Raw genomic sequence first — 18862 nt, forward strand, 5'->3', positions numbered from 1 at the left:
ATACCCCCACTTTCCCCCCATCCCACTCTGGCGCATGCACATTCTCTCTAAAGAATAAAAATTTTAAAAATTTAATACACTCTACTAGTATTTACTAAAAAAAAAATGACAAGATATACATACATCAACCAAAACCTTAAAAAAAAAAAAAAATCAAAAAGCAGTCCCCCCTATTAGAGTTTTTTTTTTTTTTTTTTTAAAGATTCCACTTATTTATTTGACAGAGAGAGAGAGAGAGAGATCACAAGTAGGCAGAGAGGCAGGGGGAAGCAGGCTCCCCGCTGAGCAGAGAACCCGATGTGGGGCTCGATCCCAGGACCCTGAAATCATGATCTGAGCTGAAGGCAGAGGCCTAACCCACTGAGCCACCCAGGCACCTCTACTAGAGCATTTAAGGTGACTTAAATATCACAAGAGAAATACTTTGAAACCTCTAACCTTATGGTATAATATTTACCTTGCTGTCACATTAACTTTTACATTTTTTTTAAAGATTTATTTATATGACAGACAGACATAGCAAGAAAGGGAACACCAGCAGGGAGTGGGACAGGGAGAAGCAGGCCTCCCACTGAGTAGGAAACCCCATGCAGGGCTTGATCCCAAGACCCTGGGATCATAACCAGAGCTGAAGGCAGACACTTAACAACTCAACAACCCAGACGCCCTAATTTTTACATTTTTGTGTATTCAAAAGAAGAAAAAAATAGTAACTAGAAAAATTAGCTAATTAAACAACCTTTAACAAACTAAACTAGATATTTATGGTGAGGCCCAGTATCTGGTGATACAGATATACAAAATCCTATCTCTAATAGACATTGATAACTGTACAAAATTATTTACAAACCAGTCAGGAAGTATACCTTCATAAAAAGCTGAAATACTAAAAAGCTTGAACCAGTAAATTCATCTATATATATATATATTCATCTATATATTATAATCAACTTCTTGTCCAGGACAGCCAAACTATTTTCACAATACTAACTTGTTATTTGCCAACTATACTGACATTTGCACTTGATGCAAAAGCAGTGGTGGAGAAAATTACTGGCAGAGTAGTGGCACCAAACTGTACTAGTGGTCATTGTATTCACTGCCACACACAGACAAATGAAGGAAGGAGGGTAGGAAAGAAGGAAGGATGGATGGAAGGGAAGGAAGGAGGGAGGGAGGGAAGGAAGGAGGGAAGGAATGAGTCTGTTTCACTTAAGACTGCCTGTGACAGAGCAGTAAAGAAGCCCAGCTTTACTAAATCTTGACTCAGATGCGTACTGTTTAATATCGTGTGAGGAAATATGAAGTATTCATAAAGAACTTCTGCACACCCAAGTGGCAATCTCAGAGAAAACCACCTGCTCACGTGCAAGCTAAACAATGAACTTTTTTTTTTTTAAGATTTCTGTTCTTATTTATTTGAGATAAGAGAGAGCACGAGCAGGAGGGACAGAGGGAAAGGGAGAAGCAGGCTCCCAACTGAGCAGGGAACCCAATGTGGGGCTCGATCCCAGAACCCTGGGATCATGACCTAAGCCAAAGGCAGACGCTTAGCCGACTGAGCCACCCAGGCACCTCTAACTATGAACTTTTCAAATATATACAATATTTACTTGAAAAATAACTGACAGACAAGCATAATTATTAAGATTTGGGTATGTAGCTGACATCTTCTGGAAAAGGAGCCAAGTTGGCCTATCAAGAGCAACAACTGACAATACTTGTGGCCAATGATAAAATCCAAGCTTTGAAGTGAGAGTTAGAATTTTGGATAATTCGTATTGCCATGATGAACTTCGTAGTCTACTAATACTTCAACTCAGCCAATTTTTCCCAAGTGACTTAGGCATGGTGTTACAAATGCATACATGAGTAAAAGATTCCAAGTGCAAGAGGACCAATGGGTTTAATATAACAAAGTACCAAACTTCACTAATATGGTTTCAAATTCCACCTTGCAACTAATCCTTAAGGAACTACCATTTATGGAGTTTTGGTATAGTATCAAAGAAGAATATCCAGTTATCTGAAAGGCTATTAAAGTCCTCTTCCTTTTTCTAACTATCCAACTATCTGTGAAAGGCTGGATATTCTTCATATACTTCAATCAAAACAACACAAGAAATTGAATGTAGAAGCAAGTATGACATCTGGCTGTCTTCCATTAGGCCAGATGTTTAAAGATTAAAAAAAAAAACATGAAATAATGTTGTTTTTCTCATTTGAATTATTTTATTTTGGAAAATAATTTTTCATTAAAAACGTTATTTATGTTAACATGTAAGGGGTTCATTACTGGTAATTTTAAATGAAATAATAAATGGTTTTAACCTTCCCTGAATAAAGAAAGTAAAGTATAAATTAGCCATGTTTGCTACTTTTTAGCAATTTGAATATTTAAGATAAAAATGACTGATAAGGGGCACCTGAGTGGCTCAGTCAGTTAAGTGTCCAATTCTTGATTTTGGCTCAGGTCATGATCTCAGGATTGTGAGATAAAGCCCTGAGTCAAGCTCCAAGCTGGACATGGAGACTGCTTAAGACTCTCTCTCCAGGGCACATGGGTGGCTCAGTGGGTTAAGCGGCTCCCTTTAGGTCGGATCATGATCCAAGCGTCCTGGGATCAAGCCCTACGTTGAGCTCCTTGCTCAGTGGGGAGTATGCTTCTCCCTCTCCCTCTGCCTGCTACTCTCCCTGCTTGTGTTGTCAAATAAACAAAGAAAATCTTTAAAATAAATAAATAAATAAGAGTTTCTCTCTCTCTCTCTCTCTCTCTCTCTCTCCCTCTACCCCTCCCCCAACCCCGCCCCCTGCTTGCCCTCTCTCTCCCAAAAGAGTATTTTTTTTTCCTGGTAAAAATAATGTTTAAATCTTTTCTTCTTTTTTTTAAGATTTTATTTATTTATCTGACAGAGAGATAGATAGAGCATGCACAAGCAGGCAGAGCAGCAGGCAAAGCAGGAGGCAGAGGGAGAGGGAGAAGCAGGCCCCAAGCTGAGCAGGGATCCTGATTTGGGGCTCAACCCCAGGACCCTGGGATCATGATCTGAGCTGAAGGCAGACACTTAACCGAGTGAGCCACCCACATGCCCCAATAATATTTAAGTCTTAACTATGACTTTCCCATTTAGGCTCCCAGTTTCCAAGAATATTTAGCTGACTTTTCATTCATTTTTCAATGATTAATAACATTTGCATAATGCAAGCTCTTAAAATATCGAATCCAATTTTTAAAGATTCCAAGATCTTCAATTGGTTAGAGCTTTTCTAGGCCAATGAACAATGAGGGAAACATTCTTTTTTTTTTTTTAAGATTTTATGTATTGTCAGAGAGGGAGCACAAGCAGGGAGAACGGCAGGCAGAGGGAGAAGCAGGCTCCTGGCTGAGCAAGAAGCCCAACGTGGGACTCAATTCCAGGACCCTGGGATCATGACCCGAGCCAAAGGCAGACGCTTAACCAGGCATCCCGGAAAATATTCATTATTAAACATAAAAACCACTGGTACACAATGATGCCCCATAATAAAAACCAAAAGCAAAACAAACAAAAAACAAAAAACCTCACAAAACCAACCAACCCATTCATTAACAAATACTTTTGAAAAACAAAACTAAATGACTCGAAGTCCTTTAACTTGAGCTTTGACTAAGGGGCCAGATCAATTCCCAACTATTAGTTCTCTCTCAAAAAGTTCATCTGAGACCTGGTTAGGTCTCATTAAAATTCAAAGAAAAGATTTCTTCCTTGCCTATGTGCCTCATTCTTCAATTTTTTTTATCAATCTATAAACCTACACTTGAGTTTGGTATTAACTCTTTAATATGAACTTGCTGCTAGGCAGACTGCCAAATCATCAGCATGTGACTGAAGGCTTAAGTAATAAGGGCAACAGAGCATGCAAGAACCAAAATTAAAGAAACTCTCAGAGGCCTAGCCAGAGTAAAGGTATAAAAGGGTCATGCTGAACATGAAGACTGTAACCTCTGCACCAAGGATCTCTGCCAATTGTTTTCACTCTCCCTCCCCAGAACTTATAACAGCTCCTGGCACGCAGCAGGTATACAACAAGTATTTGTTGAATACATGAATCAACTTAGTATTTTCATTAGTATTTATTTCAAGACCCAAAATTAAGATTCCCCCAAAATTAAGTTCACAGACTCAATGTATTTACATGACACCCTGTATATTTATAAGCAAATCGTAATTCTCCTTTTGGGATTTCCCATTATCCACTGGGAAATTTTAAAGTAGAACATTATTGACCACATAAAAGTGTAAGAGTTCAATAACTACAAACGTGATTACCTATATCCCCTGCATCTACTTTCTGTCAAACAAATACTACAAATGAAAAAGAAATCTGCAAAGGAGATTAAACTAATAGACACACCAAAACCAAACTAAAACAAACCAAAAAGTACCTTTAACCAATAATGCCACCAGAACTTCCACAACTTTCGAATAAACATTTGATGTAAGAAGGATGCTGGGAAGAACTGCTAATTCCCTTGCTCAGCTACTCTAATTCCTCTGTATAGCAAGCATTCCTCAGTTTATAAGTTAAACAAGCATGACTAGACTAGTAAAGCACCCATTAGAGGGGAAAAAAGACACACAAAAATTCACAAGCCCAAGTAAAATTTCATGCAAGTAAAATCTGGAATTAGACCACTAACAAGCAAAACCTCTTCTTTTACCTTTAAATGGTATTTACTCAGAACATATACTGGTAATTCTTTAATAAATGTAAAATTTCATTACTCATGGTATTCAAGGTCCTGGAAATACAAGAAATCTCTGATTTACCAATGCTTTTTCTATTCCATGTAGGTCCAAATTCTTGTTTCATTGCTAAACTGTGGTCCTATGCCTGAAGATGTTGTACATGCAATGCCTTCATTTAACTACCCCCTTCAGGGGCGCCTGGGTGGCTCAGTCAGTTAAGTGACCAACTCTGGATTTTGGCTCCAGTCATGATCGCGGGGTTATAGGATGGACCCCGTATCAGGCTCTGCACTCAGTACAGAATCTGCTTGAGATTCTCTGCCTCTCCTTTCCTCCCGCTGCTTTCATGTGCTTTCACACTCTCTCTCTCTCTCAAATAAATAAAATCTTAAAAGATAATAATAAATATTGCCCTACAGAAGTTTTAATCCTTTGTTTATCTTCTTTATACACAAACTATAAGAGCAATTCAAATATATTCTAGGTAGTAAATAAAGTCAATAAACAGAAGCTCTCAATGTCATATTGTAAGAAAACTTTAAAAGCACAAAGTAGTTATTAAAAGAAGGAAAAGACTTACTTCTTGATACAGTTTGTCATGAGAAGATGGACATCTTGTCTTTCATCTAACAGCAGCATTGCTCCTAAATAGCCAATGCGTTTGTCTGTGAACTTCTGAGAGGCGATAAGCTTGAGGCACTCCAACTGCAAATTTTTTAAAATAAGAAAATAAATTAAGGAATTGCTACCACAATCAGGAAAGCAATGTTTTTAACGCAGAGTCAATGGATAGCTGAAATAAGCAGATATCAAATCACCTAAGATCTTGAGATATCCTGATGATAGGATACCAAGTTCTGGAATAGATCATCTCGGCAAGGTCCTATGATATAATCTGTGAGGTTTACCTTACTTCCACAGATTGAAGTAAGTAGTTATTAATAAAGTATTATTATAGAATATTAATAAACCCAATTCTTAATTTAATCCCCAGTTGTACTAAATGAGCACCTATCTTATGGGTACGTTTATGGTCTTTTCTATTTTGAATATCAAAAAACTCAGTAACTGGAAATACATTAAAGTGCTAAATACTATCTTAAACATCAAGAATATACAACTGAAAAAGAGACAACAACTAACCTTAGTATGATGTGGGAAGTGCTACATTTAGGGCTTGAACCACGGAGAAGGCAGAAGAAAGACTTTATCATATGAGGAATAAAAATACAGAGGAAAAAAAAAGGCTAGAGGAAATTTCAGGAGTGGAATAAACCTAAAATGTCTTATATGACTTTTTCTTTATGTAATTTATAAAAATTCTCAGAGCTTAAGACTCTTTGTAGTTAAATAGATCGTCTTAATACTTAGCCTTTCTTGAATATCACAATCATCTTATCACTCCACCTTGACATGCAAAAGGCCAAACATCCCCTCGATAGTGAGGGTTTTCAAAGCGTGTACCTAAGTTAGACACTCCAAAACTCCAAGAGTTTTGCAAACTATGTTCCCATTTAGAATCATTGTATCCCAAGGAAAGGGGTTCAAATGCAGACCTGTATAGAACAGTCTAAAATCATGAGACTATTTCCCTGAATTTGCCTGTAAGTTCCAAAGTGAAATTGAGGAAAATAAAAGCATTTGCAAATAAAACTGTTTTAAGCTACTTAAAAACTGCTCTCTTGATATATCTGCATTAAAAACACCTCAAGTTAACAGAATGACTATACTATCATGAACAAATCAAAGCCTCCAAGAATAACCAGGATCCAGAAGGGAAACTGAAATGCCTCTGAAACTGACAGATTACGTAACAACCCTTCCCTTCCTTCTATGCATTCAATTTAAATTTTAAAAAACAATTTCTGAAATAAAAAAAAAATGAATAAAGTCCTTTTCACAATCTCAGCAGAAAAATCACTGCTGAGGTGAATGAAAAGAACAGGAGCTAAAATATTATCAGAAAATCTTACTCTTTTTCAAACAGAAGGATTTTTAACCTTCCCATTTAAGAATCCTAAAAATGAATATTTAAGCAGTGAAAAAAAACACAGTTCTAAAAGAGTTTCAGGTATGACTGAAATTTTTAATCATCCTTATTGAATCGTGGCTTTAACAAATACCAGGAATTATGCAAATAAATTATCCAAAAATTTGTTATTAAGATGAACTAATGAAGTCTGTCTTTATTCTTAAGCATTAATATGACACTGTATTTTTTAGGCCAAGTTTTAAGATAGTCACACTAAAAGTCATCAATGACTTGAGAGTACAATTTGTTGCTCTTTGTGACACTTACTTAAAACTTACCTAAAAATGAAGAAAAAAACTACAACTTAAAGGGACAAACACTAAATTAATTCTTTTCAATATTCCCCATTGGTACAGTGACTTTAAGAATATACATTTGTTTTACGAAGATGGCAAATTTTGAGAGGAAAATCCAAGATTAAAGACTGGAAATGGCATTTGAAAAACATCCTCCACTGAGGATTAATTCTCATCCTCTACACTGGTGTTAGTGGCCAGCAATAGTGCTAAGAAAGCACTGTGTTTCATCTTTAAGAATATTATCAAAGTTTTCAGATATGGAAAAAGAAAAAAGATGGAGGGATGAACAATGGGGTTTTGGGGGAAATACTAGGGGAAGGCATCCATTTTTGAGCAGCAACCACTAAATAGGCAACTCTAGTGTGAGTTACAGAAGAAAAATGGTAAAATCAATTGAATGTTTCTGCCCCTTAGGTAACAACCTCAAATTGAGTTCTACTCCATCTCACTTAAAGCTACTTGAAAATCCCACCTGAAACATTGCTAACCTACAAATCTAACATATGCTTTAAGACCACAGAAAACAGTCTAGCTTTTATATTCACACAACGACAGAGATAAAAAATAACTTTTGATTTTATTCCAAACTCCCTGAGCAAAGTAAAAAAACAAATGACAAATGTGGAAGAAATATTTCCAACCTGTTTCACAGACACGAAATGCTATATAACAGGATCCTACAAACTGATTTTCAAAAAGACCAATAACTAAAAAAAAAAAAAACAAATAAAAAGACCAACAACTCAATATAAAAATGGACAAAGAATATGGACAGTTCAAAGAAAACAAAAATAATTCAAACATAGGAAATGGAGTTCAACCTCCTCATAAAACAAAAGCAAACCCAAGTAGGTAAATTCACTTAAAACATATCACTGTACCATACACTTGAAAAGGGTGAATTATAAGATATGCAAAATATGTCTCAGTGAAGTTACTGGAAGAGAAAAAGAAATGCAAATGAAAACCATAGTGAGACAGTTTTTTAACCTCTTATATTAGCAAAGTTAGACTGTCATTACAGAGTGAGGACATTAGTGAATGGCTATAAAGTGGCACAAGCTGTAGCCAGAAAGACCTGGCCTATCTAAAATACAAATACATATATCCTTTGACTCAATAATTCCACTTTTAGGAACTTACACTACCTTTACATTTCATATACGTGTAAAATAATGGTGATTTGTAGTACTGCTTTAAGCAGTAAGACTGGAGGGGCACCTGGCTGGCTTAGTTGATAAGAGCATGTGACTCTTCATCTCAGGGTCCTGAGTTTGAGCTTCACAATGAGTGTGGAGCTTACATAAAATTAAATAAATAAACAGTAAGACCGGAAATAAGTGTCCATTAATAAGGCATCAGTGTGAATAAATTATGATCCATAACTATCATGGAATATGGGGCACCTGAGTGGCTCAGTTGGTTAAGTGTGTGCCTTCGGCTAAGGTCATGGGATCAAGTCCCACACTGGGCTCCTGGCTCTGCAGGGAATCTGGTTTGTCCCTCTCCATCTGCCCCCCCCCCCGTTTGTGCTCACACTTGCACTCTCCCCCCCGCAAATAAATAGAAACTTAAGAAAAAAAAAAGTATCATGGACTACTTTGCTAGATACATTACCATGAGTATGTCAAAGAAGCTGGCAAAAAAGAATGAGAACGTCAAAAAAGCTGGAAAAAAGAATGGGGACGTGGGCTCATCTTCAAGACAGATTAATAAGTAGACACTGCACACATGTATTTTACAGTAGAGTAGGCATTTCCATTGCCTAGAGATGTATTAAGTATCTCTGGAAGGATAGACACAGACAGTTGCCTATAAAAAGGAAACTAAGCAGGGACGCCTCATAGGCTCAGCCAGTTAAGCCTCTGCCTTCTGCTCAGGTCATGATCTTGGGGTCCTGGAATCCAGCCCTGCATCTATCCACCCGGCTCCCTGCTGCGCAGGAAGCCTGCTTTTCCCTCTCCCCTTGCAGCTACCCCTGCTTGTGCTCTCGCTCACACTCTCCTTCTCTCTCAAATAAATACATAAAATCTTAAAAACAAAACAAAACAGGAAACTAAGTATCTGAAAGAGAACAGAAAGCAAGGTTTTCATCATATATTCTTTTCTATCTTTTAAATTTTGCATTAATGAACTGTCATTATCTATTCCAAAGATAAATAATATTGGGCTAGAAAGAAAAAGTTTAAAACTGCAGGATAAAAGGAACTTTTATCTAATTTGTGGTTACAAAAGTTAATATAATAATACAATTAAAAAGGAGGGGGAAAAAACCTAGGGCAATTACTCCCTCTCCCAAACTGAGTAACATGTAATTTCAAAAATTAACAAAAAAGCATTTGAGTCTTAAAATAGTTTTATGAAAAGACTTTGAGAATTTAAGACCAAAAATCTTATGAAAATACAACTCAGTAAATGGGAACAATCAGCCTTTTTAAAATAACTTAAATTCCTAATGAATGATTATTGTGCACACCTGTAATGCTGTAAGAGCTTACAAAGTTATGTCCATTCCTTATCTCTAATGCCCACGATGGCTATGTTTTCTTCTGGCGGCAGTTATTTTGTATTTTTCACTATCAGCTTCTCCCTTTTCAACAACACTCATAACTGGCTTTTCAACAGCAACCTCCTCGCTCTCCCAGATATCTTCCATTCCAAAGGTCTGACTGCGATAATTTTTAGCTGTTCACTGATTTTCTTTATATTTACTTTCCAGTTGTTTTTAAGCTGTGATTCTTCTTCAACTTCATAAATCCCTGCTGTGTAAAAACCAATGAGCTAGACATTCTCATTGATACCCAGTTAGAAGGGCACACAAAAGGAAACCAACATTTGGATATATATTACAAGTATGATACACACATATACATCGTAGGATATATATATATATATATATATTATATACACACTGTGACAATTAAGCACAAGCTACTATGCAAACAAGTTAGGAAGGGCACTCATTTAAGGTGAGAAACAGTAAGAAAACATCAGAGAAAGATTCCTATCCCTTTATGTAACACACTGGAACAGAAAGACACTATTTGACCTAAAAGCCCTACTCCTGGTTCTAGCTTAAGAGACCTAAGCAAGTTATTTCAACAACCTGGGCTTCAGTCTCCTCTTCACTAAGCTAATTGGGTCACATCATAAAGATAACCTTAACGCTGCCCTCCACTCTTTACTTTCAAGGCAAATACAGTAGTCACTAATTCTTTACAGCTGACCCTTGAAGTGGCCTAAGAATTTTTCTCAGCAGAAACATTCCAGGCAGCCATTAGCAAGCCTAGAGAGTGAAGTTACCGGCTCCATTTGGAATAAATATAATGCCTTAAGAAAGTGGTTTCCAAACTTGACTGATCAAAATCAACTGGAAGAGTTTTGAAATATGTAGGTGAAATACGTAGATCATCCCCAAAATATCCTGATGGAGTAGGTTTCAGGTAAACACTGTTTTCTGACTCAATATTCCAATTTTTTCTGAATTTCAAAGCAATTTTTTAAAAGAAAGGTTTTTGGCCTTGTTACATTGTTCTAAAGCAAGTACAAATATTGCCCTTTATAAACATTTAATCTGGTTGCCCTTGAAAGAATCTACACCTATTTTGTTAGCTTTCAGAACAATTTCCCACAAGGTCAAATGCATATATACATTTGCTTTTAAATTTAACATCTAAGCTTTATGATGTGAACAATCACCTTGATGAAAATATGCAATTATTTATTAATGGAACTGCAACTGATTGGTTAGGTTTTTAAAAATTACCTTTATTTCTATTTAATATTCAGAAATAACTTTCTAGTTTATACACACAGCACACACATACACACACACATGAAGAATAAGCTTGTAACTGCTTTAGCACTATGTAGTCTGGCAACATAAAAATCTTTATGAGACCAGGTTGTTTTTTTCATTCTTTTGGCAAAGAGGAAAAACAAACACAAAATACTGAACATTGCTATTGCATCCCCTTTTTCCTCTTGAGAAAAATTATGAACTTATGAGATATTACACTCAAAAATACACAAAAATCATGCAATACTCATTAAGCCACCAGCCAGCTTTAGCAAATCTTAAATTTTAACCTACTCACTTTATTTTACATTTTTTAGTATCACAAATTCAACTGAAGCCCTCTGTATACTCTGCCTTGGTCCCATTTCCCTTCTCTCCATCCTAGGAGTAACCAGAACTCAAAATTGTTGCTCATCATTGCCATGCCCCATGCCTTTACTACATATGTTGAGACAATTATTTTTTAATGTCTTAAGCGCTATGTAAGTGTCATACCATATCCCTGCTTTTTTTTTTTTTTTAAGATTTTTATTTATTTATTTATTTGACAGACAAGAGATCACAAGTAGGCAGAGAGGCAGGCAGAGAGAGAGAGGAGGGAAGCAGGCTCCCCGCCAAGCAGAGAGCCCCGCCAAGCAGAGAGCCCGATGCGGGGCTCGATCCCAGGACCCTGAGATCATGACCTGAGCTGAAGGCAGAGGCTTTAACCCACTGAGCCACCCAGGTGCCCCATCCCTGCTCTTTTCATTCAACGTCTTTGAGTGTTACTCATATTCAGATAAGAAATTGTAATTTAGTTATATTCACTGCTAATATACTATCCCACTTGTGAATATACCACAACTTACCTATTCTTTCTGTGGACACAAAGATTATTCCCAATGTTTTCATATCAGAAAAAACGCTGCAATGAACTCTTATGAATGCCCCTTGTTAAATGGACAAGATTCTTGATCAGATTCAGGTTTTTCAGTTTTTATTTTGTTTTGACTTAGCGAATACACTTCATAGGTGGTAGTATGAACTTTCATCAAGAAGTATATAATTATTTCTGGTGGTTGTCTCTCTTTTGTGACATTAGTATCAATGATGATCACCAGGAATTACAAAATGGTAATATTCTAATTCTTTTATTCTTTCTTCATTTATTGGTTGGGCTTTTCCTCTAAGGAGCAATTTCTCTATATGTACCCTTGGGTTATCAAGAGTTCCTTTGGAAGGAACTTACCAATAATTCCTTCGGAAGGAACTACTACTGGTAGAAAAGGCAGGATAGGGGCACCTGGGTTGCTCAGTGGGTTAAGCTTCTGCCTTTGGCTCAGGTCATGATCTCAGGGTCCTGGGATCAGGCCCCGCATAGGGTTCTCTGCTCAGCGGGAAGCCTGCTTCCCCCTCTCTTTCTGCCTGCCTCTCTGCCTGCTTGTGAACTCTGTCAAATAAGTAAATAAAATCTTAAAACGAAAAAAGGTAGGATAAATGTTTCTTTCCTTTTATTTACCAATTTTCAAAATGAGACCCTAATATGCTCCAAAGTTGACCAATGAAGTTTTTAAAAATTTGTTTAATACTTATAAACTCACTGGGGCCCCTGGGTGGCACAATCAGTTAGGCATCCAACTCTTGATTTTGGCTCAGGTCATGATATCAGCATCGTGAGATTGAGCCCGATGTCAGGCTCCTTGCTCAGGACAGTGTCTACTTGAGATTCTTTCTTTCCCCCTTCTTCTTCTGCCCCCTCCCTGCTCACTTGTGAGCGCTCACTCTCTCTCTCTCAAATAAAAACTTAGGATAAAAAAAAAATTATGAACTCACTGATATAAACTTACTTGATATATTCAATTATAATTACTCGTATTAATGCTCAAATTTTCTTATTTGGGGGCACAACAGAAAGCTACTTCTGGTGGCTACTAAACCTTTTACCATGACCTCTATAGTTTTTGTTTTCTGTCTGGCACAGTAAGAGTTCAGGCTTATTTTGGGCACAATCTGGCCTTAACAGTGCTCAAGACAAAGACACCTACTATCACCATCCAATTACAGGTACAGTCTAGTAAAGAAAAAGAAAAAAAATGACTAAGGATGGAAAGTCAGGGAATTGCCAATGCTTACAGACAACAGTACTGATTATATGGAAGCAATGGAGTCTACAAGGACTCTCAGAACCAAAGGCAATAATGTTGCTAAGGAGATAAATAAGCAAAATGAACTATATTTCTGTATATCTAAATCCTAATTATTAAAGTTTTAAGAGTGTTATTTGCAATAGGAAGAAGAGCTCCAAGGAACCTACAAATTTCACCAAAGATTTGTAAGACTTTATAGAGAACACTGGAAAAACTTTAAAGAACATAAGGAAGTGAACTACTACACTGTACTGATGGAAGGGAAGACTACTATGGACGGGTAACTGAGTACAGCAGGCCAGGCTGGGACAGGAAAGAAATAGACAATGCAAGCCCAGCCTGGAAAAGGTCACCAGCCTACAAGTGCCATGGCAAAATGTGGATCCAGTGATGTCAAATCCTACTGATTTTCTAAGAGAAACTAAAAATCCAGATTTCCATGAGAAGTTCCTTGATTTTTATGTCAGCAGCAAATTCAAAAAATTTAACATACTGTGCAAAACAAAACACATCTGTGGAAGAATCTGGCCCCCAAGCCACTATATTTTACCCCTGCAATCTACCCACTTTTTTAGATACTCAACTTTACTTCTGGGTCGTGTTTAAGCCAGACATATAAATTCCTAATGAACGATTATGGTGCACACCTGTAATGCTGTAAGAGCTTACAAAGTTATGTCCATTCCTTATCTCTAATGCCCACGATGGCTATGTTTTCTTCTGACGGCAGTTATTTTGTATTTTTCACTATCAGCTTCTTCCTTTTCAACAACACTCATAACTGACTTTTCAACAGCAACCTCCTTGCTCTCCCTATCTTCCATCCCAAAGGTCTGACTGCGATAATTTTTAGCTGTTCACTGATTTTCTTTATATTTACTTTCCAGTTGTTTTTAAGCTGTGATTTTTCTTCAACTTCATAAACCCCTGCTGTGTAAAAAGCAATGAGCTAGACGTTCTCACTGATACCCAGTTAGAAGGGCACACAAAAGGAAACCAACATTTGGATATATATTACAAGTATGATACACACATGTACATCGTAGGAGATATATATATATATATATCCTGGTTCCCGTAGTCATCCTCTTAAACTCCGGTTATAACAACCACATAACTGAATTCTTTTTCTTGGCTTACCTGCCTCACCAACAGCAAGTACAGTGACTTTGGATTCTGAATTCTTCCTTCTCTCAACTCTTATTTTCTACTATCCTTTTTTTTTTTTTTTAAACAGATGCTGGTAATGAATGTCACCTCAAATCCTCTGTACAGTAAGTCAGGGCTAAAGTAATTAGTTAATACACTTATTTAAAGATTTAAACATATCCAAAGAATGAATCAGTTTTAGAGTTATGCAAAGTTGAGTTCTAATCCTCTCCCTAATATTTGCTAGCCGTGTGAATTTAAACAAGTCCCTTAATCTCTGAATCTCAGTTTCCTCATCAGCAATCTGAGGACATTACCTATCTTGTGGGTATTACTGTAAAATTTGAAAGACTTTCAAATGTGCCTACTAGAAATTTTTAAATTCTACATCTGGCTCATATTTTTATTTCTATTGAACAGCATCATGCTAGATACTGCAGTAAAAAGTAAAAAGAAACAGGTGAAATTAGTTTGAATAATAGATTTTATTTAACCCAATATATCTAAAATATCATTTTAACATATAATCAACACAAAATTATTAGATATTTTACAACTTTCTTTTGTACTAAAGCTTCTAAATACAGTATGTATTTTACACTTAACAGCACATCTCAATTTGTATACTACATATCCATCAGAAATATTTTAACTATATTTAGATTCATAAAATTTACAATTGATAAAGTAGATTCACATACCCAAGCTGTCGAAAACATTTAAAAGTTTTCCAGTAACTGCATCAAATACCCATCAAAAATTTATTTTCCTTGAATATTCGCCTCAGTTGAACTAGCCACATTTCAAGAGAACGGTGGCTATGCATGTACTGGCTATCATAATGAACAGCACAAGTCTAACAAGTCTAATAAAATGCAATAATCGGTAGCTGTTTTTACACATAATTAAATGAAAATGATACTGTGATTCATACATGCAAGTGAGAGAACCTAGATAAGAATCTTTTCATGGGTACATTAGAAAGGAAATTCTGATGCGCAGGATACCAAATTACTGCTTGGATAGGGCCCTGACTTATTCAAGTAAAGGAAACAGAGTAAGGGACTTAAAATTATGATTTCCTATCCCTATTCGGAAAAATCTTTTCTTTGGTACCAAAATTTTAGTACAGTTTCCTTGAATATTAACACTTTCCACCTAAGAATTAAATGTTTTATCAAATAATTAAATTCCAGAACACCCCCAAAAATGCCATCTAGTAAAGTTGGAAAGTATATTTTATTTACATAGTAATGACTCTTAGAAATAGAGAGTATCTTTCACAAAATGAAATATCAGTGTTAAATCTATTATATGATTTTAAATTCAACAGTTGGTCTTTAAAAAACTCCTTTAATTCTGTGATGATAACAATGGTTATTTCTGAATGTAGGGATTAAAAAGTCTCCCCACCTCCACCCCTGACTATCTTTTAGAGCCCAACATAATAGATTTCTGTAAATCTAACCTAAATATGTCTACTTAAAATCAACCAACAAAAATATACACATCTCTTTGCTTTATACTATGACATTCACTAAATGTATAACCACTTGGATCACTTTTTGATGTGGTAAAAGCATATAACGTGTTTTACTCAGAGGAGAGTTTTTGTTTGCCTAGTACCTGGTGGTCCTCCTTTCCTCTGATAGTAACATCTCAATCTTCCTTTGGGAAATTAATGCTCTCCCACTCTCAATCATGTATTTTTAGAGAAAGTGACCTCATTCCCAGCCCTAAGATAAGCATAAAACTAACCCAAGTCAGTCTGATAGGATTCAATCCCATTACTCTTTTGTTTTAATTCAGAGGTGGGGAATCTCCTTTCACTGGACTTACTGAGCTGAACAAAAGATAAACATGTCCACCTTTCCAGGTAAATTAAATATATCAAAACATTAACCAATAGTTATCTTTGAATAATGGAAACATGGGTGGTATTTTTCTCCTAATGTTGTACATTCTTTCAATTTTGTAGTCTTTTCCTTAAAAAGACTATTTAGCATGTAATACAATTCCTAAATTCAGTGAGATAAAATTTAATAGCATTAATAAGAATTAAAAAACAACCCGCTATACTCTTCTCTGTGACTCAATCCCCCTTAACATGTATAAACATGGATGGAAGAAAGCACTTATCACCAAGAATACCCTTCTCAGAGCTTAAACTGGCTGTATCTAGTAATATGCATTTGTGTGTAGCAGAAAATCAGGAGGCAGACCTGCACAGTGGCTATAGGAATCAAGTAATGAGGTAATTACAACAAAATCCATAAATGCCATTATGTGGCAACCACTTAATTTCTTTTACTTAAAAACATCTGTTCTGAGTGGTCCTCCTTATAGCATTGTGCATACAGAATAAAGCTAAGGAAACATTTAGCAAATACTTCTTAAATATTCATTATTGTCCAGCCCCTCTGACCGACCAAACACAACCTACTGGTTAATCCTTAAAGCAAGCTAGTTGCCACCATCAAAACATACTCTAATCCACATAATGAGAGATTCCCAATGGAAAGCACAACTGACAGCAGTATCATGCCTTTCCAGGTCTGCAACTTTCTCAAATCTACCTTCAGTTCCACAATGATCAGACTACATGACTATGAAAAGTATCCTGTCTTTCCTGACAGGAAAATACTGACCGACCCTCCCTGAGCTACTGTCATTCAAACAAGAGTACCCTTGCTAGATGTGGTCTCAGCCCAGCCTACCTGTCCAAAGTGAGCAGGGTAGCCCAGCATGTGCATATATAGTAATTTTGCCACATTCCGACACCGGTATGTATTGTCTTCTTCTCTAAAAGATGATCGGATTGCAGCACATTCTTTCTGGATCATTTCTCGTTCTTCGGCTTGGGTTCGGGCTGTCCGGATGGTCCGGATCAGCTCCCGCAATCTGATGGGGGCTGGCATCCTCTGGATATGGAAAGACATTAAATAAAAATGTTCACTTTTTTACTATCAAAACCATTCACACAACTTCCCACAAAAATTTCTTATTTTTAAGAATTCAAGATTTGCTAAGTCCAAGGATACAAAGCTCCAGCAAAGCTATTACATACAAACTCAACTCAGTAAATATCTGGAAAGAATACAAACAAAAGTGTTAAGTATTAAGCAAGATAAGACACAGAATATACCAATATCTAAAAATCCACCATTATTATCAAAATATCTTAGGAAAAAATCCAAATCCTGACTCCATCCTTAAAGTAATTAAGAAAAAGTCTATGCCCAACCTTAAAGACAAATATTTTATGCTCAACTGCTAACTCAGTATAACACAATAAATTATCAGATGAATACAAAGTTCAACTCAACAAAATAGAGATTACAAGACCAATTATTAGATTTAAACACTTTTTCCAAGAAACAACAATCATCTCAGTACACTGGGTACTCTCTGGAAATTGTGATGAGGAAAAAATAATAAACCAATCTCAGAGGATAAGACTACTAGAGTCATATTCTCGTATTTTTAAAATTGTAATAGTAACAGTAATAAAACCTGTAATAGCCAAAACAAGGAAAAAGAAAAAAAAGGGGGGGGGAGTGCCTGGGTGACTCAGTCATTAAGCGTCTGCCTTCAGCTTGTTTCATGGTCCCAGGGTCCTAGGGCTGACCCCCACATTGGGCTCCCTGCTTCTCCCTCCCTCTCCCTCTGCTTCTCCCCTGCTTGTGTTCCCTCTCTCGCTGTGTCTCTCTCTGCTAAATAAAATCTTTAAAAAAAAAAATATTTTTAAAAGACAAAGTTGGATTAATTGTACTACCTAATTTCAAGAAATATTATAAAGCTACAGTAATTAGGACAATGCGGAGATGAATTTAAGTGCAGATTCAGAGAATAATGGAGCAAAAGAAAAAGTTTGGGAATAGACCTACATAAAAGCTCAACTGATTTTCTAAAGAGACCAAGGTTAGTCAATAGGCGAAAGGGTATTCCTTCAATAAATGGTGCTGGCACAACTATGTATCTGTACAGAGAAAAAAATTAACCTTGGATCCTAACCTCACATAATATACAAAAAAATAATTCAAAGCAGATCACAGCCCTAAATAATAAAGCCAAAACTAAAAATCTTCCATTAGAAAACATGGGGGGGAGGGCGCCTGGGTGGCTCAGTAGGTTAAGCCTCTGCCTTCCACTTAGGTAAAGATCCCAGGGTCCTGGGATCCAGCCCTACATCTGACTCTCTGCTCAGCAGGGAATCTGCTTCCCCCTCCCCCGCTCTCTCTCTCTGCCTGCCTCTCTGCCTACTTGTGATGTCTAGCAAACAAATCAATAAAATCTTTAAAAAAAAAAAAAAAGAAAGCATAGCAGGAAATCTTTGGGAACTTAGGTTAAGCACCGATGTCATATATAACAAGCACAAAATACGAAAGAAATAATAAATCTGACTTGACAAAAAGTTAAAACTTTTGCTTTTCAAAAGATGCAAATGAGGCAAGCCACAAAGAAAAAAATAAAATTCCGATCTTACAAAGGACATGTATTCAAAATATGTAATTTTACAACTCAATAAGACATCTTATTTAAAAATGAGTAAAAGATTTGAATACACACTTCTCAAAGAAGATATATGAATGGCCATAAACACATGAACGCATGCTTAACGTCATTAGTCAGCAGGGAAATGCAAATTAAAACTATAAGATATCACCCTACACCATTAAAATGGCTAAAATTTAAAAGACTAGCCATACCATGTGTTGACAGTGATG

General features: G+C 36.3%; 1 protein-coding gene across 2 annotated transcripts in view; it reads right to left on the bottom strand.

The window, feature by feature from the left end:
• AP1G1 (adaptor related protein complex 1 subunit gamma 1) overlaps nucleotides 1–18862 on the bottom strand; it is a 78203-nt gene that overhangs the window by 37099 nt on the left and 22242 nt on the right. Inside the window, exons 2-3 of one of the 2 annotated variants that reach the window (XM_032854020.1) lie at nucleotides 16853–17056; nucleotides 5311–5435 (exon numbers count right to left, since the gene is read on the bottom strand). In XM_032854020.1, the coding sequence (XP_032709911.1) occupies nucleotides 5311–5435; nucleotides 16853–17053 (326 nt within the window). In that variant the 5' untranslated portion in view covers nucleotides 17054–17056. Of the gene's footprint in view, nucleotides 1–5310; nucleotides 5436–16852; nucleotides 17075–18862 lie in introns of those variants that run through there. The other variant, XM_032854019.1, reaches the window with a different exon arrangement.

Source organism: Lontra canadensis, unplaced genomic scaffold (genome assembly GCF_010015895.1).
Source record: "Lontra canadensis isolate GAN:19392208 unplaced genomic scaffold, GSC_riverotter_1.0 scaffold8, whole genome shotgun sequence".
Taxonomy (NCBI): Eukaryota; Metazoa; Chordata; class Mammalia; order Carnivora; family Mustelidae; genus Lontra; species Lontra canadensis.